Genomic DNA, 25,838 nt, shown 5'->3' on the forward strand with positions numbered 1-25,838 from the left:
AATAAAATGCTTATAAATGGGAAAGGGATGGAGGAATATTTGGCAAGTAAATCAGCTGGTCACTGTAACTTGGGGTCGCTTGTATTGTATTATCACCATGGAGTATACTGAGACAGTGAGGTGGAAAGCAAAGAAAAGAGAGCATCACTGCTGGCTGTAGAACCAGCAGTACTTCTAGGTTGTCAAATCACTGCCATCCCTACTATCGAGTGGGTAGCAGAGAGTAGGCTTGCAACCAAAAGACCCAGGTTTAATCCTGGAGTGAGTAGAATCATTGAACATGTTTCCTCAAACTATTGTGCAGAGGCAAAACAGACAGATAAATGACGGTGATAATGACGGTCTAGTAGCTAGGAATGATATACTTAACTCCATATGTAACGCATACATAGGTCAATGTGAGACAATACAGCCATTATTATCTCAAACACTACCAAACAGGTGCAAACACTGTACTAAAGTACGCATGAAAAACAGAAAAGGCACCTTATGTAAAATGTGTAAGGGGTGGGTGCATGATGGGTGTATGTACAATTATAGCAACGGTGCCAGAATTCATTTTGTGTGTAACAAATGCACTTTAGCACAGTTACCCTTTAGACATTGATTTACCTAATTTTAATACAAATGACCCATTGCCATATATTGATGATTATGATTGTTTTATGAAAACAGGCCTTCACTTTATTCATGTCAATGCAAGATCACTTCTTCCTAAATTGGCAGAGATTAGGATTCTAGCTAACAAAATTAGGGCGGCAGTTATAACCATCTCTGAATCTTGGTTGGATGATACGGTGACTGACGACGAGGTCAAAATAGATGGTTACAATATAAAACGCTTAGATAGGAACAGAAAGGGTGGTGGAGTATGTGCCTACATTAGAAATGACTTAGCTTACAACCCAAGACCTGATTTAAATAGCAATAAACTGGAGATTCTACGGTTTGAAGTGCTGCTTCCTAAGACCAAACCCATCTTAGTAGGAACTAGTTACTGCCCTCCTACCCAGGACCAGTTCTTAGAAGACTTTTCCAGAGTCTTGTCCAGAGTTGAAAACAATTGCGAGACAATAATACTGGGCAACTTCAATATCTGTTTTCAGCAGCAAAATAACGGGCTATGCAAAAGGTATAAGCAAATTCTAGGATTAAATAGTTACACTCAACTAATTAATACTCCAACCCGGATCACACAGTTCTCAGCCACCCTAATTGACCACATACTTTGTAACCGCTCTGAGAACATTAGTCAGTCAGGCGTCATTACCACAGGTCTTAGTGATCATTTCATCATTTACTGCACCAGGAAAATCACTAGGGATAGGATAGGCCTACACAGGACAATAAAAATGAGGTCAACTAGAAACTACAGTAAAGAAACACTGGTAAATAGGCTACACAATTGTGACTGGACAGAGATAACAAGTTGCACGGACGTAAACGATGCCTGGGAAAAATTCAAAACTACCATCCTTGATAATATTGCACCAGTTAAAGAGGTTAGGATTAAACAAAGAATTGAACCCTGGATGAATACTGAGATATTAGATAATATGAAATTCAGAGACCAGCTGCTAAAAAGATTTAAAGCAAACAGACAGGATATTGCAGCACTAAATGAATTCCAAAGGGTGAGGAACAGAGTACAGAGACTTATAAAAGGAGCAAAGGCAAAGCACTACTGCTCAAAAATTGAAGAGTATAAGCATAACCCCAGAAAGCTCTGGCAACAACTAAAACAGTTGGGGTATAGCCATAAGCCAGTAGATAGGTCTAACATAGTACTCACTATCGATAATGAGGTATGCCACGAAACATCTAAGGTGGCAAATTGCTTTAATTCCTACTACACATCTGTTGCATCAACACTAGTAAGTAAACTACCAGCTGCATCAAATACCTTTAACACAGACTCTGATAAGTTTCAAACATACTATACCAATAAAGGGGTAACCCCAAACAGTTGTCAACTAGTAAGTGTATCTCATGACTTTATTCAAAAAGAACTAAGCAGGTTAAACCCAACTAAGAGCACAGGCCCTGATAACATCCCGTCTAAGTTCCTAAAAGATGGTGCTTCTGAACTGTCAATCCCTATTGCTCACATAATAAATCTATCAATCACCACTAATACCATACAGGAGGGGTTCAAGGAGGCCAGAGTTACTCCTATCTTCAAGAAAAATAGTAGGTCTGATGTAAGCAACTATAGGCCTGTTAGTATACTCAGTATAATATCTAAAATTCTAGAGGGGGCGGTGTATTCTCAAGTAGTTAAGTACCTTAATGACAACAACATTCTCCATAGCTATCAATCGGGCTTTAGAAGATCCTACTCAATCGACACCTCCCTTATTAATCTGATGGATTACCTGAGAACTGAAATGTCAAAGGGGAACCTCATAGGTATGGTAACCTTAGACCTGCAAAAGGCCTTCGATACTGTCAACCACAATATATTATGTAATAAACTTCAAGCTATCGGTATAGGTTCTGTAGACTGGTTTAAGTCCTACCTTAGCAACAGGAGACAAATAGTCAAAATCAACAAAACAGAATCAGAACCCCTGCCGATAACATGTGGAGTTCCCCAAGGTAGTATTCTGGGTCCCTTATTATTCTTATGTTATGTCAATGATATGCCTATCAGTGTCAAGTGCAAACTCCTACTGTATGCAGATGACAGTGCTCTGTTAGTGTCAGGTAAAGACTCACAAGATATTGCTAATGTTTTAACACTGGAACTGAGTCCTGCAGCAAATGGTTAGTAGACAACAAACTATCATTACACCTAGGGAAAACTGAAGCCATTCTCTTTGGCACGAAACATAAACTGAGAAGGGTAAATAATTTTAATGTTCAATGTAATGGGGAGCCCATCACTTTGGTTTCATCAGTAAAATATTTGGGAATCCCCTTTGACCCATGCATGTCAGGAGAATTGATAGGGAACAGTGTAGTAAAGAAAGCGAATGCCAGACTGAAGTTCCTGTATAGACAAGCACAGTGTCTACCTACTGAGGCTCGCAGGACCCTATGTCTAGCCCTTATACAATGCCATATGGATTACGCTTGCTCTTCTTGGTACTCTGCCTTGACAAAAAAACTGAAAGATAGACTGCAAATCACCCAGAACAAAATCGTAAGATTCATCCTGGGGCTGGGACAAAGAGAACATGTAGGCCAGGATGAATTACAGCAGTTGGATATGCTGAATGTTGAAGACAGAGTAAAACAACTGAAGCTAAATCATGTTTATAAAATTGCTCACAAACAATGTCCAGAATATCTTGCTGTCAATTTTGTCAAGGTTGGGAACCAAAGCAATCATAGTACTAGGGGGAGAGAGCACAACTTTGTAGTACCCACAGTCATTGGACAGGCTTCAAACACCTTTTATTGTACAGCAATAAAGGAATGGAACAGACTGCCCGCACATGTCAAAGCCAGTCATAGCATGAACCAGTTCAAGAAGAGTGCCAAAAGGTGTCTGATGAATGTAGCTACAGAAAGGGAGGGGAATGATTTTCTATTTTTTAGCTAACATATGTGTAAATTTTACCATATTCCTAGTAATGACCCTCGTATTGTAGATAGTCTTAATGATATTGGTGTAGTAGATAGTCTTTTTAGTATGATAATAAGATATTATAGGTAGTAGGTTGGTAGACAGCAACCACCCAGGGAGGTACTACCGTCCTACCAAGTGAGTGTAAAACGAAGCCTGTGATTGTTTTACATGATGGTAGGATTGCTGATGTCTTTTGTCTGTCTCATAAATATGCAAGATTACAGGCATGTCTTGCTACTTCTACTTACACTTAGGTCACACTACACATACATGTACACATTTATTTATACACACTCATCTGAGTTTTCTTTGATTTTATCTTAATAGTTCTTGGTCTTATTAATTTTCCTTTTATATCCATGGGGAAGTGGAATAAGAATCTTTCCTCCGTAAGCCATGCGTGTTGTAAAAGTCAACTAAAATGCCGGGAACAATGGGCTAGTAACCCCTTTTCCTGTAAAGATTACTAAAAAGAATAAGAAGAAGAAAATTGTCAAAGTGGGAAGTCTGAATGTGCGTGGATGTTGTGCAGATGATAAGAAAGAGATGATTGTGGATGTTATGAATGAGAAAAAGCTGGATGTCCTGGCTTTAAGTGAAACAAAGCTGAAGGGGGTGGGAGAGTTTCAGTGGAGAGGAATAAATGGGATTAGGTCAGGGGTTTCAAATAGAGTTAGAGCTAAAGAAGGAGTAGCAATAATGTTGAAGGATAAGCTATGGCAGGAAAAGAGGGACTATAAATGTATTAATTCAAGGATTATGTGGAGCAAAATAAAGATTGGATGTGAAAAGTGGGTTATAATAAGCGTGTATGCACCTGGAGAAGAGAGAAGTGTAGAGGAGAGAGAGAGATTTTGGGAAATGTTGAGTGAATGCGTGGGGAGTTTTGAATCAAGTGTGAGAGTAATGGTGGTTGGGGATTTTAATGCTAAAGTGGGTAAAAATGTTATGGAGGGAGTAGTAGGTAAATTTGGGGTGCCAGGGGTAAATGTAAATGGGGAGCCTTTAATTGAGCTATGTGTTGAAAGAAATTTGGTAATAAGTAATACATATTTTATGAAAAAGAGGATAAATAAATATACAAGGTATGATGTAGCACGTAATGAAAGTAGTTTATTAGATTATGTATTGGTGGATAAAAGGTTGATGGGTAGGCTCCAGGATGTACATGTTTATAGAGGGGCAACTGATATATCGGATCATTATTTAGTTGTAGCTACAGTTAGAGTAAGAGGTAGATGGGAAAAGAGGAAGGTGGCAACAACAAGTAAGAGGGAGGTGAAAGTGTATAAACTAAGGGAGGAGGAAGTTCGGGTGAGATATAAGCGACTATTGGCAGAAAGGTGGGCTAGCGCAAAGATGAGTAGTGGGGGGGTTGAAGAGGGTTGGAATAGTTTTAAAAATGCAGTATTAGAATGTGGGGCAGAAGTTTGTGGTTATAGGAGGGTGGGGGCAGGAGGAAAGAGGAGTGATTGGTGGAATGATGAAGTAAAGGGTGTGATAAAAGAGAAAAAGGTAGCTTATGAGAGGTTTTTACAAAGCAGAAGTGTTATAAGAAGAGCAGAGTATATGGAGAGTAAAAGAAAGGTAAAGAGAGTGGTGAGAGAGTGCAAAAGGAGAGCAGATGATAGAGTGGGAGAGGCACTGTCAAGAAATTTTAATGAAAATAAGAAAAAATTTTGGAGCGAGTTAAACAAGTTAAGAAAGCCTAGGGAAAATATGGATTTGTCAGTTAAAAACAGAGTAGGGGAGTTAGTAGATGGGGAGATGGAGGTATTGGGTAGATGGCGAGAATATTTTGAGGAACTTTTAAATGTTAAGGAAGAAACAGAGGCAGTAATTTCATGCACTGGTCAGGGAGGTATACCATCTTTTAGGAGTGAAGAAGAGCAGAATGTAAGTGTGGGGGAGGTACGTGAGGCATTACGTAAAATGAAAGGGGGTAAAGCAGCTGGAACTGATGGGATCATGACAGAAATGTTAAAAGCAGGGGGGGATATAGTGTTGGAGTGGTTGGTACTTTTGTTTAATAAATGTATGAAAGAGGGGAAGGTACCTAGGGATTGGCAGAGAGCATGTATAGTCCCTTTATATAAAGGGAAAGGGGACAAAAGAGACTGTAAAAATTACAGAGGAATAAGCTTACTGAGTATACCAGGAAAAGTGTACGGTAGGGTTATAATTGAAAGAATTAGAGGTAAGACAGAATGTAGGATTGCGGATGAGCAAGGAGGTTTTAGAGTGGGTAGGGGATGTGTAGATCAGGTGTTTACATTGAAGCATATATGTGAACAGTATTTAGATAAAGATAGGGAGGTTTTTATTGCATTTATGGATTTAGAAAAGGCATATGATAGAGTGGATAGAGGAGCAATGTGGCAGATGTTGCAAGTATATGGAATAGGTGGTAAGTTATTAAATGCTGTAAAGAGTTTTTATGAGGATAGTGAGGCTCAGGTTAGGGTGTGTAGAAGAGAGGGAGACTACTTCCCGGTAAAAGTAGGTCTTAGACAGGGATGTGTAATGTCACCATGGTTGTTTAATATATTTATAGATGGGGTTGTAAAGGAAGTAAATGCTAGGGTGTTTGGGAGAGGGGTGGGATTAAATTATGGGGAATCAAATTCAAAATGGGAATTGACACAGTTACTTTTTGCTGATGATACTGTGCTTATGGGAGATTCTAAAGAAAAATTGCAAAGGTTAGTGGATGAGTTTGGGAATGTGTGTAAAGGTAGAAAGTTGAAAGTGAACATAGAAAAGAGTAAGGTGATGAGGGTGTCAAATGATTTAGATAAAGAAAAATTGGATATCAAATTGGGGAGGAGGAGTATGGAAGAAGTGAATGTTTTCAGATACTTGGGAGTTGACGTGTCGGCGGATGGATTTATGAAGGATGAGGTTAATCATAGAATTGATGAGGGAAAAAAGGTGAGTGGTGCGTTGAGGTATATGTGGAGTCAAAAAACGTTATCTATGGAGGCAAAGAAGGGAATGTATGAAAGTATAGTAGTACCAACACTCTTATATGGGTGTGAAGCTTGGGTGGTAAATGCAGCAGCAAGGAGACGGTTGGAGGCAGCGGAGATGTCCTGTCTAAGGGCAATGTGTGGTGTAAATATTATGCAAAAAATTCGGAGTGTGGAAATTAGGAGAAGGTGTGGAGTTAATAAAAGTATTAGTCAGAGGGCAGAAGAGGGGTTGTTGAGGTGGTTTGGTCATTTAGAGAGAATGGATCACAGTAGAATGACATGGAAAGCATATAAATCTATAGGGGAAGGAAGGCGGGGTAGGGGTCGTCCTCGAAAGGGTTGGAGAGAGGGGGTAAAGGAGGTTTTGTGGGTAAGGGGCTTGGATTTCCAGCAAGCGTGCGTGAGCGTGTTAGATAGGAGTGAATGGAGACGAATGGTACTTGGGACCTGACGATCTGTTGGAGTGTGAGCAGGGTAATATTTAGTGAAGGGATTCAGGGAAACCGGTTATTTTCATATAGTCGGACTTGAGTCCTGGAAATGGGAAGTACAATGCCTGCACTTTAAAGGAGGGGTTTGGGATATTGGCAGTTTGGAGGGATATGTTGTGTATCTTTATATGTGTATGCTTCTAGACTGTTGTATTCTGAGCACCTCTGCAAAAACAGTGATAATGTGCGAGTGTGGTGAAAGTGTTGAATGATGATGAAAGTATTTTCTTTTTGGGGATTTTCTTTCTTTTTTGGGTCACCCTGCCTCGGTGGGAGACGGCCGACTTGTTGAAAAAAAAAAAAAAAAAAAAAAAAAAAAAAAAATAAGATGTTATCTTCATTGTAGAATAATAAGAAAATATTATAACCTGGAAATGGGAAGTACAATGCCTGCACTTTAAAGGAGGGATTTGGGATATTGGCAGTTTGGAGGGATATGTTGTGTATCTTTATATGTGTATGCTTCTAGACTGTTGTATTCTGAGCACCTCTGCAAAAACAGTGATAATGTGCGAGTGTGGTGAAAGTGTTGAATGATGATGAAAGTATTTTCTTTTCGGGGATTTTCTTTCTTTTTTGGGTCACCCTGCCTCGGTGGGAGACGGCCGACTTGTTGAAAAAAAAATGATAATAATAAGGTAAAAGGACCCCAATGGAAATAAGTCACTCTGTCTGACTTTTTTGGGTTATCCTAGGTTCTCTACACATATGCTGCTATGTATGATAATTCTATGTAACTGTATTTGTGTATACCTGAATAAACTTACTTACTTATTCCTTATAACTGTTGCCCTTGTTTATCTAGTGGAAAATAAGTACCTGAGTGTTAGCAGACTGTCGTGGGTAGAATCCTTGGGAAAAGAGGTGGTACTATATCTTAGATAAAGCTGACTTTGAAATAACAGAAGGTAGGATAATAGCTCTTTAGCCTGTAAATTGAATGGTGTAAAAATGAAAAGCTTCTCATACTTCAGAGTCGTGTTTTATGCTTAGATATGGAAAAATGACCATTTTATGTTGAAAATCAAAGATAATAAATAAAAAAAAGATCATGGCTAATTGTTCACACTGGGTAATACAACTGATCTATTGTGAAAGAGTACAATAGATAGCAACTATTCACAATTAACTCATAATTTGGAAAGGGAACTTGAGATGAGATTTCCTCTCCTAATTGTGGGTTTGATGTGAACTGCTCCAATCATAGTATTATCACTTTTATTCTTCACAGTAACTAATAACAACTGAAAAACTTTAGGCTCAATAACAACAACATTACAAACAAATGTTGATGTTTTAGGCAATTATTCTTAAATTTTCAAGCCTCTCTACTAGTTGAACATAATTAGTTGTATATGTTTATTTGAAATATGTCACCCTGCCTCGGTGGGAAATGGCTGACGTGTTAAAAAAAAAAAATTGAAACTAAATATCTACAACTAAATATGTACAATCCATTGTCCTCTTAGAAGACTATGGATTTAGCCTCTACCAGTACTTTCACTGAAACACCACACAAGTTTGACAATTGTCAGTAATGTATTAATACACTGGAATACTGTTGTAAACCAAGAGCCTCATACAGTACATGGCTGGCAAAACTGCTGACATGAAGAATGTATGACAAAACATTCACTGCCTGCATCTGCTTTGGTCAAACATCTAACCAAATGAAAAAACATAAAAGCTCTCCAACTGTACCCCATGGAAAAGTACTGGAGGAACAGGTTTCAAATTTCCTCATGAAAGTGAAAGGTATAGCAACATGTGAAAAAACAGCCAAAATTATGCAATAAAGGATAATAAGAAATAACTATCAACATAAATGGCCTCATGGCCAAGAAATCTATGCCAACAAAACTTATGAAAAGCACTTGGTATCTGCCTTCAAAATTATTCTTCATTACCAGAGTGAGATGTCTGTGTTGCACCATGAAGGACAAGCACCATCAGCCTGACTATTCAAATCTAAGACAGCATAAGACAGAAATGTAAGATCTGTAAAATCTTCAGACATTTTAAGCATTTTTTTTTTTAACAAGTCGGCCGTCTCCCACCAAGGCAGGGTGACCCAAAAAGAAAGAAAATCCCCAAAAAGAAAATACTTTCATCATCATGCAACACTTTCACCTCACTCACACATAATCACTGTTTTTGCAGAGGTGCTCAGAACGCAACAGTTTAGAAGCATATACGTATAAAGATACACAACATATCCCTCCAAACTGCCAATACCCGAACCCCTCCTTTAGAGTGCAGGCATTGTACTTCCCATTTCCATATAGATTTAAAATTTACCAACAGATTCACTTGGCATGCCTTTTGAGGACTATTACATATGCTGGCTTGACTATCACAAAAGTAGAGCAACTTTCAGTAGCTCCATTGAAATATTTATTAATGATTCCAAGTCTCATACCATCCATGGTCTCATCTCAGACTGGGCTTCCTAAACTGTAAGGAAATATTACAAGAACAAGAATTATTAAGAAACACAGCTGGCCTTGAGTCCTGAAGGTGGGAAGGGCAATGCCTGTACTCTGAAGGAAGGATGGAGATGACGTAGTTAGAAGGTAATTTATATTGTGATGTTAGCATACTTCTGGAAAAATGGCAATTGGGTGAATGTTGGTGAATGTGTTTCTTTCTCTGGGTCACCCTGCCTTGGTAGGAGACAACCAATAAATTAACAAAAAGAAAAAGAAAATGTAAGTATATGTCAGGGGTGTGCCAAAGTATCAGTATCCATATAAGTCGCTATCAACTAATTTTGATTGTATATTGGAGGAATAAGTTTACTGAGTATACCAGGAAAAGTGTACGGTAGGGTTATAATTGAAAGAATTAGAGGTAAGACAGAATGTAGGATTGCAGATGAGCAAGGAGGTTTCAGAGTGGGTAGGGGATATGTAGATCAAGTGTTTACATTGAAGCATATATGTGAACAGTATTTAGATAAAGGTAGGGAAGTTTTTATTGCATTTATGGATTTAGAAAAGGCATATGATAGAGTGGATAGAGGAGCAATGTGGCAGATGTTGCAAGTATATGGAATAGGTGGTAAGTTATTAAATGCTGTAAAGAGTTTTTATGAGGATAGTGAGGCTCAGGTTAGTGTGTGTAGAAGAGAGGGGCACTACTTCCCGGTAAAAGTAGGTCTTAGACATGGATGTGTAATGTCACCATGGTTGTTTAATATATTTATAGATGGGGTTGTAAAGGAAGTAAATGCTAGGGTGTTCGGGAGAGGGGTGGGATTAAATTTTAGGGAATCAAATTCAAAATGGGAATTGACACAGTTACTTTTTGCTGATGATACTGTGCTTATGGGAGATTCTAAAGAAAAATTGCAAAGGTTAGTGGATGAGTTTGGGAATGTGTGTAATGGTAGAAAGTTGAAAGTGAACATAGAAAAGAGTAAGGTGATGAGGGTATCAAATGATTTAGATAAAGAAAAATTGGATATCAAATTGGGGAGGAGGAGTATGGAAGAAGTGAATGTTTTCAGATACTTGGGAGTTGACGTATCGGCAGATGGATTTATGAAGGATGAGGTTAGTCATAGAATTGATGAGGGAAAAAAGATGAGTGGTGCGTTGAGGTATATGTGGAGTCAAAAAACGTAATCTATGGAGGCAAAGAAGGAAATGTATGAAAGTATAGTAGTACCAACACTCTTATATGGGTGTGAAGCTTGGGTGGTAAATGCAGCAGCGAGGAGACGGTTGGAGGCAGTGGAGATGTCCTGTTCAAGGGCAATGTGTGGTGTAAATATTATGCAGAAAATTCGGAGTGTAGAAATTAGGAAAAGATGTGGAGTTAATAAAAGTATTAGTCAGAGGGCAGAAGAGGGGTTGTTAAGGTGGATTGGTCATTTAGAGAGACTGGATCAAAGTAGAATGACATGGAAAGCATATAAATCTATAGGGGAAGGAAGGCGGGGTAGGGGTCATCCTCAAAAGGGTTGGAGAGAGGGGGTAAAGGAGGTTTTGTGGGCGAGGGGCTTGAACTTCCAGCAAGCGTGCGTGAGCGTGTTAGATAGGAGTGAATGGAGACAAATGGTACTTGGGACCTGACGATCTGTTGGAGTGTGAGCAGGGTAATATTTAGTGAAGGGATTCAGGGAAACCGGTTATTTTCATATAGTCGGACTTGAGTCCTGGAAATGGGAAGTACAATGCCTGCACTTTAAAGGAGGGGTTTGAGATATTGGCAGTTTGGAGGGGTATGTTGTGTATCTTTATATGTATAAGCTTCTAAACTGTTGTATTCTGAGCACCTCTGCAAAAACACTGATAATGTGTGAGTGTGGTGTAAGTGTTGAATGATGATGAAAGTATTTTCTTTTTGGGGATTTTCTTTCTTTTTTGGGTAACCCTGCCTCGGTGGGAGACGGCCGACTTGTTGAAAAAAAAAAAAAATGGTGTCAGCCTAAAGTGGAGTACAGTGGACCCCCGGTTCGCGAAGTCTTCGGTATCTGAAGCATTATATCGCAAAAAATTTGCCTCGGTTCCCGTTACAAAACCCGGTATGCGATACGATTCGTACGAGACGTGTCCACGTGTGGCCTGAACTGCCCCGTGTGTGCCAGTGTTTACAAGCCAGCCAGTGTGCGCGCATCTAAGGATACATTCGGTACATTCCATATTATCCATATTATCACTGTTTTTGGTGCTTGTTTCTGCAAAATAAGTCACCATGGGCCCCAAGAAAGCTTCTAGTGCCAACCCATCGAGACCAAGGGTGCTAATGACTATTGAAATGAAGAAAGAGATAATTGCAAAGTACGAAAATGGAGTGCGTGTGTTGGACCTGGCCAAGTTGTATAGTAAATCCCAATCAACCATCTCTACTATAGTGAGCAGGAAAACGGCAATCAAGGAAGCTGTTCTTGCAAAAGGTGCAACTGTGATTACAAAACAGCAATTGCAAGTGTTAGAAAATATTGAGATACTGTTATTGGTGTGGATAAATGAAAAACAGATAGCAGGAGATAGCATCTCTCAAGCGATTATTTGTGAAAAGGCTAGGCACTCTCCCCTCCTCCCATCCCATCAATGATCACCAGATCTTCATTAAAGGTAAGTGTCAATTATTCTATTGTGATTATTCTATTGGTATTATTGTAATTATTCTATTGCATTAAACTTAATATTTCATGTGGTAAAAGTTTTTTTTTTTATACTTTTGGGAGTCTTGCACGGATTAATTTAATTTCAATTATTTCTTATGGGGAAAATTTATTCGCTTTCCGATAATTTTGCTTTACGATGAGCTGTCAGGAACGGATTGATAACGTGAACCAGGGGTCCACTGTATTAGTATCAGTATTAGTGGGTATCAGCTAATTTTGATTGTATCAGCATCAGTGGCCATCAGCTAATTTTGATGGTACTGGCAAAATTTTGGTACTGGCTCATACCTAGTACATGTACTGATTTTTTTTTTTTTTTTTTCAACAAGTCGGCCGTCTCCCACCGAGGCAGGGTGACCCAAAAAAGAAAGAAAATCCCCAAAAAGAAAATACTTTCATCATCATTCAACACTTTCACCACACTCGCACATTATCACTGTTTTTGCAGAGGTGCTCAGAATACAACAGTCTAGAAGCATACACATATAAAGATACACAACATATCCCTCCAAACTGCCAATATCCCAAACCCCTCCTTTAAAGTGCAGGCATTGTACTTCCCATTTCCAGGACTCAAGTCCGACTATATGAAAATAACCGGTTTCCCTGAATCCCTTCACTAAATATTACCCTGCTCACACTCCAACAGATCGTCAGGTCCCAAGTACCATTCGTCTCCATTCACTCCTATCTAACACGCTCACGCACGCTTGCTGGAAGTCCAAGCCCCTTACCCACAAAACCTCCTTTACCCCCTCTCTCCAACCCTTTCAAGGACGACCCCTACCCCGCCTTCCTTCCCCTATAGATTTATATGCTTTCCATGTCATTCTACTTTGATCCATTCTCTCTAAATGACCAAACCACCTCAACAACCCCTCTTCTGCCCTCTGACTAATACTTTTATTAACTCCACACCTTCTCCTAATTTCCACACTCCGAATTTTCTGCATAATATTTACACCACACATTGCCCTTAAACAGGACATCTCCACTGCCTCCAACCGTCTCCTCGCTGCTGCATTTACCACCCAAGCTTCACACCCATATAAGAGTGTTGGTACTACTATACTTTCATACATTCCCTTCTTTGCCTCCATAGATAACGTTTTTTGACTCCACATATACCTCAACGCACCACTCACCTTTTTTCCCTCATCAATTCTATGATTAACCTCATCCTTCATAAATCCATCCGCCGACACGTCAACTCCCAAGTATCTGAAAACATTCACTTCTTCCATACTCCTCCTCCCCAATTTGATATCCAATTTTTCTTTATCTAAATCATTTGACACCCTCATCACCTTACTCTTTTCTATGTTCACTTTCAACTTTCTACCTTTACACACATTCCCAAACTCATCCACTAACCTTTGCAATTTTTCTTTAGAATCTCCCATAAGCACAGTATCATCAGCAAAAAGTAACTGTGTCAATTCCCATTTTGAATTTGATTCCCCATAATTTAATCCCACCCCTCTCCCAAACACCCTAGCATTTACTTCCTTTACAACCCCATCTATAAATATATTAAACAACCATGGTGACATTACACATCCCTGTCTAAGACCTACTTTTACCGGGAAGTAGTCTCCCTCTCTTCTACACACCCTAACCTGAGCCTCACTATCCTCATAAAAACTCTTTACAGCATTTAATAACTTACCACCTATTCCATATACTTGCAACATCTGCCACATTGCTCCTCTATCCACTCTATCATATGCCTTTTCTAAATCCATAAATGCAATAAAAACTTCCCTATCTTTATCTAAATACTGTTCACATATATGCTTCAATGTAAACACCTGATCTACACATCCCCTACCCACTCTAAAACCTCCTTGCTCATCCGCAATCCTACATTCTGTCTTACCTCTAATTCTTTCAATTATAACCCTACCGTACACTTTTCCTGGTATACTCAGTAAGCTTATTCCTCTATAATTTTTACAGTCTCTTTTGTCCCCTTTCCCTTTATATAAAGGGACTATACATGCTCTCTGCCAATCCCTAGGTACCTTCCCCTCTTTCATACATTTATTAAACAAAAGTACCAACCACTCCAACACTATATCCCCCCCTGCTTTTAACATTTCTGTCATGATCCCATCAGTTCCAGCTGCTTTACCCCCTTTCATTTTACGTAATGCCTCACGTACCTCCCCCACACTTACATTCTGCTCTTCTTCACTCCTAAAAGATGGTATACCTCCCTGACCAGTGCATGAAATTACTGCCTCTGTTTCTTCCTTAACATTTAAAAGTTCCTCAAAATATTCTCGCCATCTACCCAATACCTCCATCTCCCCATCTACTAACTCCCCTACTCTGTTTTTAACTGACAAATCCATATTTTCCCTAGGCTTTCTTAACTTGTTTAACTCACTCCAAAATTTTTTCTTATTTTCATTAAAATTTCTTGACAGTGCCTCTCCCACTCTATCATCTGCTCTCCTTTTGCACTCTCTCACCACTCTCTTTACCTTTCTTTTACTCTCCATATACTCTGCTCTTCTTATAACACTTCTGCTTTGTAAAAACCTCTCATAAGCTACCTTTTTCTCTTTTATCACACCCTTTACTTCATCATTCCACCAATCACTCCTCTTTCCTCCTGCCCCCACCCTCCTATAACCACAAACTTCTGCCCCACATTCTAATACTGCATTTTTAAAACTATTCCAACCCTCTTCAACCCCCCCACTACTCATCTTTGCACTAGCCCACCTTTCTGCCAATAGTCGCTTATATCTCACCCGAACTTCTTCCTCCCTTAGTTTATACACTTTCACCTCCCTCTTACTTGTTGTTGCCACCTTCCTCTTTTCCCATCTACCTCTTACTCTAACTGTAGCTACAACTAAATAATGATCCGATATATCAGTTGCCCCTCTATAAACATGTACATCCTGGAGCCTACCCATCAACCTTTTATCCACCAATACATAATCTAATAAACTACTTTCATTACGTGCTACATCATACCTTGTATATTTATTTATCCTCTTTTTCATAAAATATGTATTAATTATTACCAAATTTCTTTCTACACATAGCTCAATTAAAGGCTCCCCATTTACATTTACCCCTGGCACCCCAAATTTACCTACTACTCCTTCCATAACATTTTTACCCACTTTAGCATTGAAATCCCCAACCACCATTACTCTCACACTTGATTCAAAACTCCCCACGCATTCACTCAACATTTCCCAAAATCTCTTTCTCTCCTCTACACTTCTCTCTTCTCCAGGTGCATACACGCTTATTATAACCCACTTTTCACATCCAATCTTTATTTTACTCCACATAATCCTTGAATTAATACATTTATAGTCCCTCTTTTCCTGCCATAGCTTATCCTTCAACATTATTGCTACTCCTTCTTTAGCTCTAACTCTATTTGAAACCCCTGACCTAATCCCATTTATTCCTCTCCACTGAAACTCTCCCACCCCCTTCAGCTTTGTTTCACTTAAAGCCAGGACATCCAGCTTCTTCTCATTCATAACATCCACAATCATCTCTTTCTTATCATCTGCACAACATCCACGCACATTCAGACTTCCCATGTACTGAATACTGAATACAAATCAAAGTTGAAGATTTTCCAGCGATCTTACGTATTTATAATCCTGCCAGAGTGCAATACGGATTAAGTTTCTGCAGTTTCGATTATCCTTGGTTTATCATAGCCTGAAAATAACTTTTAATTTTGCTTAATAATGACCCAAAGCACAAAAGTAGTGATGGCAGAAGTTCTTCAAAGAATAAGTGAAGCCGTGAAGTGCTTCTTGACTTGTGCATAATTTATCATTTAAACTTTATCATAGGTATCCACAGTTTCAGGCATTCACCATAGGTCCCACAACATATCCCTGTAGCTATGGGGGAACTACTGTACATCTAACAGGCTCTTATTTAAAAATTACATGACAGAACAATAATACCTCTCTGTGTGAGTGCTATCTACCATCCTACTTTACTTGGTAAGGCAACATATTTCTCCTTAGAAGAATAAGACATACTGTATGTGCAACTCTTGGGTATCTTTAATGTGGAAATGTTTTGCCAACCAGTAGCTTTATCATCCAGTACTACAGAGAATGATCCTGGAGACACTGATACAACTTTGATGAGTTTCGAGTCCTACTACTCTCTGAGCCCAGCCAAGGGTCAGGCTCGTCTGGTGCTTGCCTGGTCAACCAGGCTGTTGGTGCTGAAGGCACACTGCCCTATATATCCATCACAGCTTGAGTGATCTGGCACCTGGTGAAGATACTTGTCCAGTTTTCTCTTGAAGGCTACTACACTTGTTCCAGCTATGTTTCTGATATCTTCTGGTAAGATATTGAATAGTCTGGGGCCACAAATATTGATACAGTGTTTCCTTAATGTGCCCACTGAACCCCTGCTCTTCACTGGGTTTATTTTGCACTTCCTCCCATATCTCTCACTCCAATATGTTGTTATGGCAGTGTGCAGGTTTCGGACCAAGCTCCATTGAGTACATGTTCAAGACTTGAAGGCATTCCCAGTAATTTATATGCCTTACTGACTCTATGTGGGCCATAAATGATCTCTGTATGTATTTGTTCAAGCCCTGATATTTCTCCTGCCTTGAACGGGGCCGTCAACACTGAGCAACATTTCTTGCCTTTGATGAATCTGTCGAAGACAATGGAAGACTTGAAGAATTAGTTGGTGGTGGTCAGTTCCTCAGTAATGCTAGGAAGTTTTCAATCCATTGGTCTGTATTCACCCAGACTGATGAATTGAAAACTTCCTAGCAGTGCTCACCTCAAACTCTGCTTCCATGTGTTTCAAAATCCCCAGGATTATTCTCTGTATTGGACCGATAAAGACACTGACTAGCAAAACGGATCTGCAATAAAGATACCCAAGAGCTGCAAGTGTTTTTTCATCTACTTGTCAGTTTTATATACCATTAATATAAAATTTTTTTACTAGCTCTTTGTTTTAGACTTGTGATTATTACTTCTACCACTACCACCATTACTACTACTACTACTACTACTACCACCACCATCAACAAAAGCCCAACAGCAGCCAAAATCAAACAAGTTAGTTACATGGTTGTGTTTCTTCACATGCATACCATCTCGTTGTTGACAGGTGCCAATTCTCAGATTTATCCAAAAACAGTAGACCCTTTCTTCAAAAGGAAATTAATAGGTTTCTCCAATCAGTTCCTGATTAGCGGTACCACAACACCTACGCTGGACTGTGTGCTGCTAGTACTAACAACCTGATTAATGAGGCCACCGTCAACCAAGAGACCAGGACTGGGACAGGGTCAAGGGGGTGATGGCACCCCTGAAACAAGAACAGGTAGACAACAGGTATACAGACAGTGGTGAGCATTCGATGCCACTGGACTGTATGGCTCCCAAGGCTAGGACGTTAAGAAGCAATGATATAATATGATACTTTAAAAGAAAAACAGGACAAATGAAAGGCAAAGAATGAGTATACATAAATGTGATGCCTTGAAAGGATAATGTGGGGAAAATTTACCAAGCCATCAAATGCCACAGATCCCTATCTACAAGAGAATCTGATGTTCCTACTCAGTTCCTGATCAGCTGAGCTGTAGGGTGTGCATTGCATTCTGCAAATGCCAACAGCCTGACTGATCAGACCACCAACCAGGAGACCTGGTCTGGGACTGGGCCACAAAGATGATAACCTCCAAAATCAACAAGAGGAAGACAACAGGTGTAAATATAACCGCAGAAAAGAAATATCATAAGAAGAAAGATTTACCCTTTACTTCCTCTATTGTAGTGCTTCCTGAGCAACTGATGGCAACCGGTCTACTACTCAAAGAAGAAATTAAATATCAACATACCGGGGAATATTACTAGAAGGCTCTTGCTCCACAGGAGGATGCTGGCGGCTAACATAGCTGTGGTCCATCATCAAGGTTAGCTCATTCACTCCTGTAAGAACAAGCTGTGTTTTATTCTTGTTAATTACACTCTTTTAATTCAATGACAGAGTAGTATTGAGAGAAGGATTAAATGTGATTATGTGATTCTGTAGATTACTAAGCAATGTCCTTACAAGCAGCAGCCATGTCATATTTTTAGTAATGTAATCTGCCACCACATATGAAATATTACATTGTGCCAATATTTAAGAAAGATGACAAGGAAGACCCTTTAACCCCTTGGCTGTCGCAACCCCCAATCCTGAGGTGTCTCCCGGTGTCGCAAAATTTAAAAAAAAAAAAAATTCTTATGAAATGATAGAGAATCTTTACCTGATTGTAATGACACCAAAAAAACGAAATTTGAAAGAAAACTGACGGAATTACGCTCTCACGAAGTTAGCGACCTCAGTGTTATTTACAAATCGATGATTTCGTCCACTTTGAGCCCTATTTTTGGCTAATTCCATTGTTCCAGACGACCAAACTCATAGCTATTTCTTTAGAACTCCGCTTTTTCTATCGATTGAGTACAAGAAACTGCCCATTTACCGATTTCAACTACCCAATAACATGGTCAGAAATTTGCAATTTGGCCAATTTCACGAAAATTAAAAAATATGACAATTTCAAAATAAGGTCCAGAATGAACAATGCAGACATTCCTGGCATTTTCTTTGTTCATCAGTCACGTCTCCAGGCCCCTCTGATATTACTCTTGCTTTCTATTTTGAATTTTTATTCAAACAAAAAATTGAAGATTTACTGTTATGCAGACTACTGCAATATTGTAATATGTACTGTAATTGTACAAATGCGTAATGTCAACCCATTCATGACTCCATATTAGAATGGCTAGTTGGACATTTATTAGACAATGACATCATTTGTTTACTTTTGAACATCGGCAAAAAATTAAACATTTCCCCTACTTTGAGCTCCATTTCCTGGTTCTTTTTTATAGTAAAACCAATCAAAATCACCTCTATTTCTCTAATATGTTTTCCATTCTATCAAATGAGACCAAGAAAACGAGTATACAACCATAAATACTATACAAAAATAGACCACAAAGTCGGCATTTTAATTAAAAAAAAAAAAGGATTTTTTTTTCTCATTATGCACTGCGTGCTCCAGGATTTTTTTTATATGGTGCACAATGACCACACAGACCCATTCTCTCATATGTGGGCCTACCAGCTTTCTCCTGCTTGATTTGAAGCCGCTAGAATTTATGAGTATATATACGTCAAACACGGTACCTCGTAAGACGTATATATACAACCGAAACAGTCAAAGGGTTAAACCATAGGGTGGTTGTACTGACAAGTGTTGTAAAAATATTAGAAGTCATTAAAATGAAGAGAAGAAAACACTTCAAGAGGAATAAGCTACTGACTAGTAAACAATTCATTTAGCTTTCTGTTGAGAAATTCTTGTATATAAAGCCTATTAAATTATTTGACAGTACCTGAATTTGTTCAAGAAAAAATGGATGGCCAGAGTTTATTTATCTAGATTTTAAGAAAGCATTTTATAGTTTCCCATGAGAGAATAATTGGGAAACTTCAAAGTAGAGGAGGAATAAATAACAAACAATTAAAACTGAGAAAGAGTTTGTAAGTGAGGTGTTGGGTATGAACTATGGGTTGTGAATGTTGCAGCAAGGAGGAGGCTGAAGACAGTGGAGATGTCATGTATAAGGGCAATGTGTGTCATATTATGCAGAGAATTCGTAGTGTGAAAATTAGGAAATGTGGATTTAATAAAAGTATTATTCTGAGGGCTGAGAAGGGGTTCTTAAGGTGGTTTAGACATTTAGAGAGGATGGAGCATATAAGATGATTTGGAGGGTGTATAAATCTGTAGTGGAGGGAAAGAGGGGAAGGGGGTCATCCTAGGAAAGGACGGAGGGAGGGGGTAAAAGGGGGTTTCGTGTGCAAGAGGGTCGGACAAGTAGCATGTGTGAGCATGTTAGAGTGAAGTGAGTAGACAAATGGTTTTTGTGACTTGACAAGCTGTTGGAGTGTGAGCAGGGTAATATTTTGTGAAGGAATTAGGGGGAACCAATTAGAAGAACTTGAGTCTTGGAAGTGGGAGGTACAATGCCTACACTTGAAAGGAGGGGATTTGGGATATTTGCTGTCTGGAGTGACATCTAAACTGTCATATCTGCTGGCCTCTGCAAAGACAGTGATATGTGTGAATGATGGTGAATGAGCTTTTTTTTTTTTTTGAGTCATCCTGCCTCACACTGAGACAGGATGCTTGAAATAAGTTAGACAGTCCTCAATGACTCACTGACTTTCTTGGGTTATCCTGGGTGGCTAACCCTCTGGGGGTTAATATTTTCTCGGTAATTGTTTCCTGTTAAGCCACACCAACAACAGTCTCTCCACATCTTCGAGTAGTACAGCTGACAGTGGTGCAACAACAGCTGACGGTGGTGCAGCAGCAGCTGACCGTGTACGATAGTATTTCTCACCCTTTTTACCACAGAGTTGGCACTAGAAGCTTCATTTGGGCCCATGGTGGCACTATAAACAATGGAATAATACAAAATGTATCGAATGTATGCATGAAACTGGCCACCCTGGCTTGTAAACAATGGCGGCAGGGCAGCTGAGGTGCTCAGGCAGGACGGACAGGTTCGGGACAAATCACGTTGGGCGAGTTTTTATCGTAAGCCAGGCCAAAATTTATACGCTCAAACGCTTCGTTGGGTGGATTTAACGTTATGCGATGCGTTCGTTAGCCAAGGGCCCACTGTAATCTTTATTTCTGTAAGTGAACCTGGGTGTGTTGCCATGAACTCTGCTTTCTCTCTCGATCCATCTAGAAACTTTCCAAGGTTTCTAACATGGTCACCATGCCCCGGGTGGGGTATGGTGACTGTTATGGTTCGAATCTTAGTCGTTTGTCAGGTTTAGTGCCCACCATAACAAAATCACTTCCAAGAATAAAAAGGAACTTCAAATCTTGGAAATATAAGATGCAACTAAGAATTACTCAGCATTTTGCAGGCTTTTACCTGGAGTTTACCTGGAGAGAGTTCCGGGGGTCAACACCCCCGCGGCCCGGTCTGTGACCAGGCCTCCTGGTGGATCAGAGCCTGATCAACCAGGCTGTTACTGCTGGCTGCACGCAATCCAACGTACGAGCCACAGCCCGGCTGGTCAGGTACCGACTTTAGGTGCTTGTCCAGTGCCTGCTTGAAGACAGCCAGGGGTCTATTGGTAAATACTTCTCTTGGATATTCGTAAATATCTATTAAATATTATTTAATGAGATTCTTTCAATCACTTAAAAATCCTGAATTGTAGGTATATAATATTACGGGGCTTAACCGTAAATTAGCACCTTCAATGTCTATAGGGACACTACACTTGAAAATATTCTGAGGAGCAAGACTGTTTCCTCAATAGTAACACATGACTTGAAAGAGTATATACATCAAAAAGGAACTCCTTCTCTGAGTAAGGTCAATATCACTGGGACTTCTACACACGACACTGGTAGACAGATCGTATACCGAAGATATCTGCATATGACTTTCTGCTGACTCCATCACAGAATTTTCAACTCAAGCCAGTTCAGGAGTTTCTCAACTAGATTCTCCAAGACACCAGGAGAGAACCGTACTGGAGTAGTACTAGTAGGTCTGCCAAGACGCTGTTCACCCAGTCAGCAGCGAGTGTGGACTGGCCTTACACAGTAAATCCCTTCATGACGTCAACTCGTCAAAGGGGGAGAGGGTAGAGTGGTGTAAACTACCCACCAATGGACAAACCTTGTTATAAACCTTAGCCAGGTGTACCTACCTAACACATTACTCAAGATATAGTATATATACATTTACACATCATACCCGGGTATAGTATTCCTAAACCAGATAATATTACAAACTAGTGGAATCTTTAATTTAGCTAATATTAAAGAAACCCCGAGTATAATATTAAGTGGACAATACACATATAAATTAATCTCATTATGACCTTGGTGATAACACCCCCCCCCCCTTCGATGACTAAACGTCGCCGTTAAAGAGGACCTCAAAAATAGAATATACACCAGAACACATGTCATTTCTCTGACAAAGACCCTGATGACAAATGATGCTTCTTCAAATAAGAAAATTGAGTCTTGGGTCACCAAACCACATGTGTAGACACCGCGTAACCAGAGCTTCTGGTAGAAGAGGCGTTTCCCATAAAGAGGCCTCCAGTGACCCTTGGTAGCAGAAGTCAGGGTAAGACAACAGGAGACAGCCACTGTAGGAATAAGTTCTGGACACCATAAGGTGGCTTACATGACAGGTCTCCTCAGTGGTTACAAGAATTAGATAACTGTAAGTAAACAAACAGCATTAAGAAACAATGCCTTAAACAAATCTTTCTTTATAAAATTGTACCATAAATCCCCTCTTTTGTAAACTTAAATTTAATAACATGTCTTAAGGACGGGACAGTGTGTCAGCAATCACGTTATCAGCTCCTCTAATATGGTTAATACTTATAGAAAAAGGTTGTATCCTAAGGAACCATCTTTGCATTCTAGCATTCTTAGCCTTCATGGTGTTTAAAAAGGATAAGGGATTATGATCTGTTTTTACTCTAATTTTATGAGGGGTAGTCCCGAGATAGACCTCAAAGTGTTCCAAGGCTAAGACCAATGCTAGTGCCTCCTTTTCAACAGTTGCATAATTTAATTGATGGGGTTTCAATTTTGCAGAAAAATAACAGACTGGGTGTAAAAGATCAGAAGAGGAGGAAGGCTGTAGAAGAATAGTGCCGACTGCATATTTGCTGGCATCCACTTGTAAAGTATTAAGACACATGTGCAACATCTGGGTATCTTTATTGTAGACGTTTCGCCATCCAGTGGCTTTATCAATACAAATTCTAGGACATAACTTGAAGACAGTAGGACTATGTACAGAAGATGAGGTAATCAGTCCCTCAACCTTGGAGTAGGTGCGAAGAGCACCATAGTCGTGTCATAATTTCATCTTGTCGGTATTATATACCATTCTTGCACAACTTGTCAGATACTGCAACATCATGGAATCTTGATTCTGAGGACATGTACATAACCTTCACGACTACGACAACTACTACTACAACTAACCCATCTCTTTGGGAAGGACCTACTTCCACTGGGGAATCCCGCCTACCAGTGACTATGCCTTCGTCTGCTACACCTGACGTTACTATATAAGCGCCAGGCTCCTTGCTTCTGCTTCAGAATCTCCACAACTACGGTGCTCTTCGCACCTACTCCAAGGTTGAGGGACTGATTACCTCATCTTCTGTACATAGTCCCACTGTCTTCAAGTTATGTCCTAGAATTTGTATTGATAAAGCCACTGGATGGCGAAACGTCTACAATAAAGATACCCAGATGTTGCACATTTGTCTTAATTTCATCTTGTTGGTATTATATACCATTCTTGCACCACTTGTAAAGTAAATGGAGCATCAAACACCGGACTCTGTAGAACTGGAGAGGAACCAAGTAGACACTTTAGACAAGTGAAGGCTAACTCACTTGTAGCTGTCCATTTAAAGGGAACTTTAGAACTTGTAAGTTCAAACAGGGGTGCCGCCACTTGCGAAAAATTGGGGCAAAACCGGCGGTAGTAACCAGCCATCCCTAGGAACCTCTGTACACCTTTCTTGTCTTGTGGAGTGGGAAAATCCATAACAGCAAAAGTCTTCGCATTGACGCGGGCAACCGTGCCTTTTCCTATATTAAATCCCAGGTATTTTATCCTGGCCTGACCAAACTCACACTTGGCAAGGTTGACTGTGAAATGGTGTTCATCCAGTCTTTTCAAGAGTGCTTTCAGCCGAATCAGGTGTTGAGGCCAGTTATTGCTGAATACTACCAGATCATCTAGGTAGGCTTCCGTTCCTTCCAAGTTGTACGTCAGCCGATTCATAAGCCTCTGGAAAGTCGAGGCGGCATTGCAGAGCCCGAAGGGCATCACCTTGTAGTTAAACAGGCTTCCAGGCACAGTGAAATAAGAAATTTCCTGAGCCCGGAGTGATAACGGCACCTGATAATAACCATGACTGACATACTTTGCACCGGAGACGCTGTCTATTAGGTCGTCAACCCTAGGAAGGGGGAATCCATCAGGCACTGTTAGGGAATTTACAATCCGATAGTCGGTACACATTTCAAACGAACCATCCAATTTAGGTACACGGACACACAGTGAAGCCCAAGAGCTTTTGCTATGTTCAATCAAACCATGATTCAACAGGAAATTTATTTCCTCCCGCAGAGCTTTGTTCTTTACCGGGCTGACTCTATACAGAGCTTGTTTAACCGGAGCAGCTCCTTGCACATCCACATCGTGGATCCCCATGGTGCACTGTTGGGGGATATCACCAAAGAGGCGTCTGTTGGTGTAAATCAAGTCTCGGATTTCACTTGCTCTTTCCTTTTCTAAGTTACTGAGATAATCATCTAAGGTTTCCATTATTTCCGAGTTCTTCAGTCTTATCTCCACTCCACGGGAACAATCTTCCTTACTTGGGTTGCCTTCTTGTGTCCTCACCGCAGCCACAGGGACAAGCCCTTCCTAGTATTTCTTTAGCTGATTTATATGGTAAGTACAAGTAGATTTTTTCTTCCTGGTATTTTTACCACATAATTTACCTTACTCAGTGTCTTCATCACCTCCATTGGACCCTCATACTTAGGTTGCAAGGTATGACTTGGCACCGGCTTTAAAGCCAACGCCTTGTCTCCCACATTTAATGAACGCTCAACAGCAGTCTTGTCATAACATTGTTTCATATGGATTTGAGCTTGTCTGAGGTTGTCAGCCGCCAATTGCCATGGGAGATAGACATAAAGAATGTTCCGCTTTTCCAGGCCATACATCCTTTAGCATTACTAACGGTCCTCTGACCGCATGTCCATAAATAAGCTCAAAAGGACTGTATCCTAAGCTTTCCTGTTCACTCTCTCGTAGGGCAAGGAGGAGGAAAGGAATACCTTCCTCCCAGTCTTTTGAGAACTGCTCACAATATGCCCTCATCATGATCTTAAGGGTTTGGTGAAACCTCTCTATGACACCCTGGGTTTGGGGTCTATATGCTGCTGAAACAATGGGTTTAACTCCGACATAGCCTCACGGAAAATCTTTGATGTGAAATTCATCCCTTGGTCAGATTAAATTTCCTTAGGGAATCCGAACTGTGCAAAGAACCTAAATATTACTCTCACAATAGCCTTAGCACTAATCTTGTAAAGGGGCACAGCCTCGGGATACCGAGTAATCGTATCCATTATAGTGAGAAGATGTTGGATGCCGAGCCTAGTTTTTGGGAGAGGTCCCACACAGTCTACTACGAGGGGTGATAAGGGTTCACCTTCTATGGCAATAGGTAAGAGGGGCACAGGAGGAGGTTTTTGTGCTAGCTTTCCAATGATCTGGCAAATAGCACAGTTTCTTAAGTACTCAGTCACAGTATCCTTCATCTTAGGTCAGAAAAAATATCGGGCTAATTTTCCTAGAGTCTTTCTAATTCCCAAATGTCCGCCCATTGGGCTAGAATGGGCCACTTTCAATGCTAACTCCCGAAATCGGACAGGTAAAACCAATACCTGTTTTACCTTGGAACATTGACTAACTGAAGAAATAGCATAAGGGGATTTCTTCATCAGGATACCTTCAGCATAATAAAAGCATTCT

General features: G+C 40.0%; 1 protein-coding gene across 7 annotated transcripts in view; it reads right to left on the bottom strand.

The window, feature by feature from the left end:
- The window catches only part of LOC128696955 (uncharacterized), a 92,935-nt gene that overhangs the window by 30,779 nt on the left and 36,318 nt on the right, over positions 1 to 25,838 (bottom strand). For all 7 annotated transcript variants that reach the window (XM_053788384.2, XM_070095128.1, XM_070095131.1 and 4 more), the window contains one exon: positions 18,050 to 18,140. In XM_053788384.2, the coding sequence (XP_053644359.2) occupies positions 18,050 to 18,120 (71 nt within the window). In that variant the 5' untranslated portion in view covers positions 18,121 to 18,140. The remainder of the gene's footprint in view (positions 1 to 18,049; positions 18,141 to 25,838) is intronic.

Source organism: Cherax quadricarinatus, chromosome 49, assembly GCF_038502225.1.
Source record: "Cherax quadricarinatus isolate ZL_2023a chromosome 49, ASM3850222v1, whole genome shotgun sequence".
NCBI lineage: Eukaryota > Metazoa > Arthropoda > Malacostraca > Decapoda > Parastacidae > Cherax > Cherax quadricarinatus.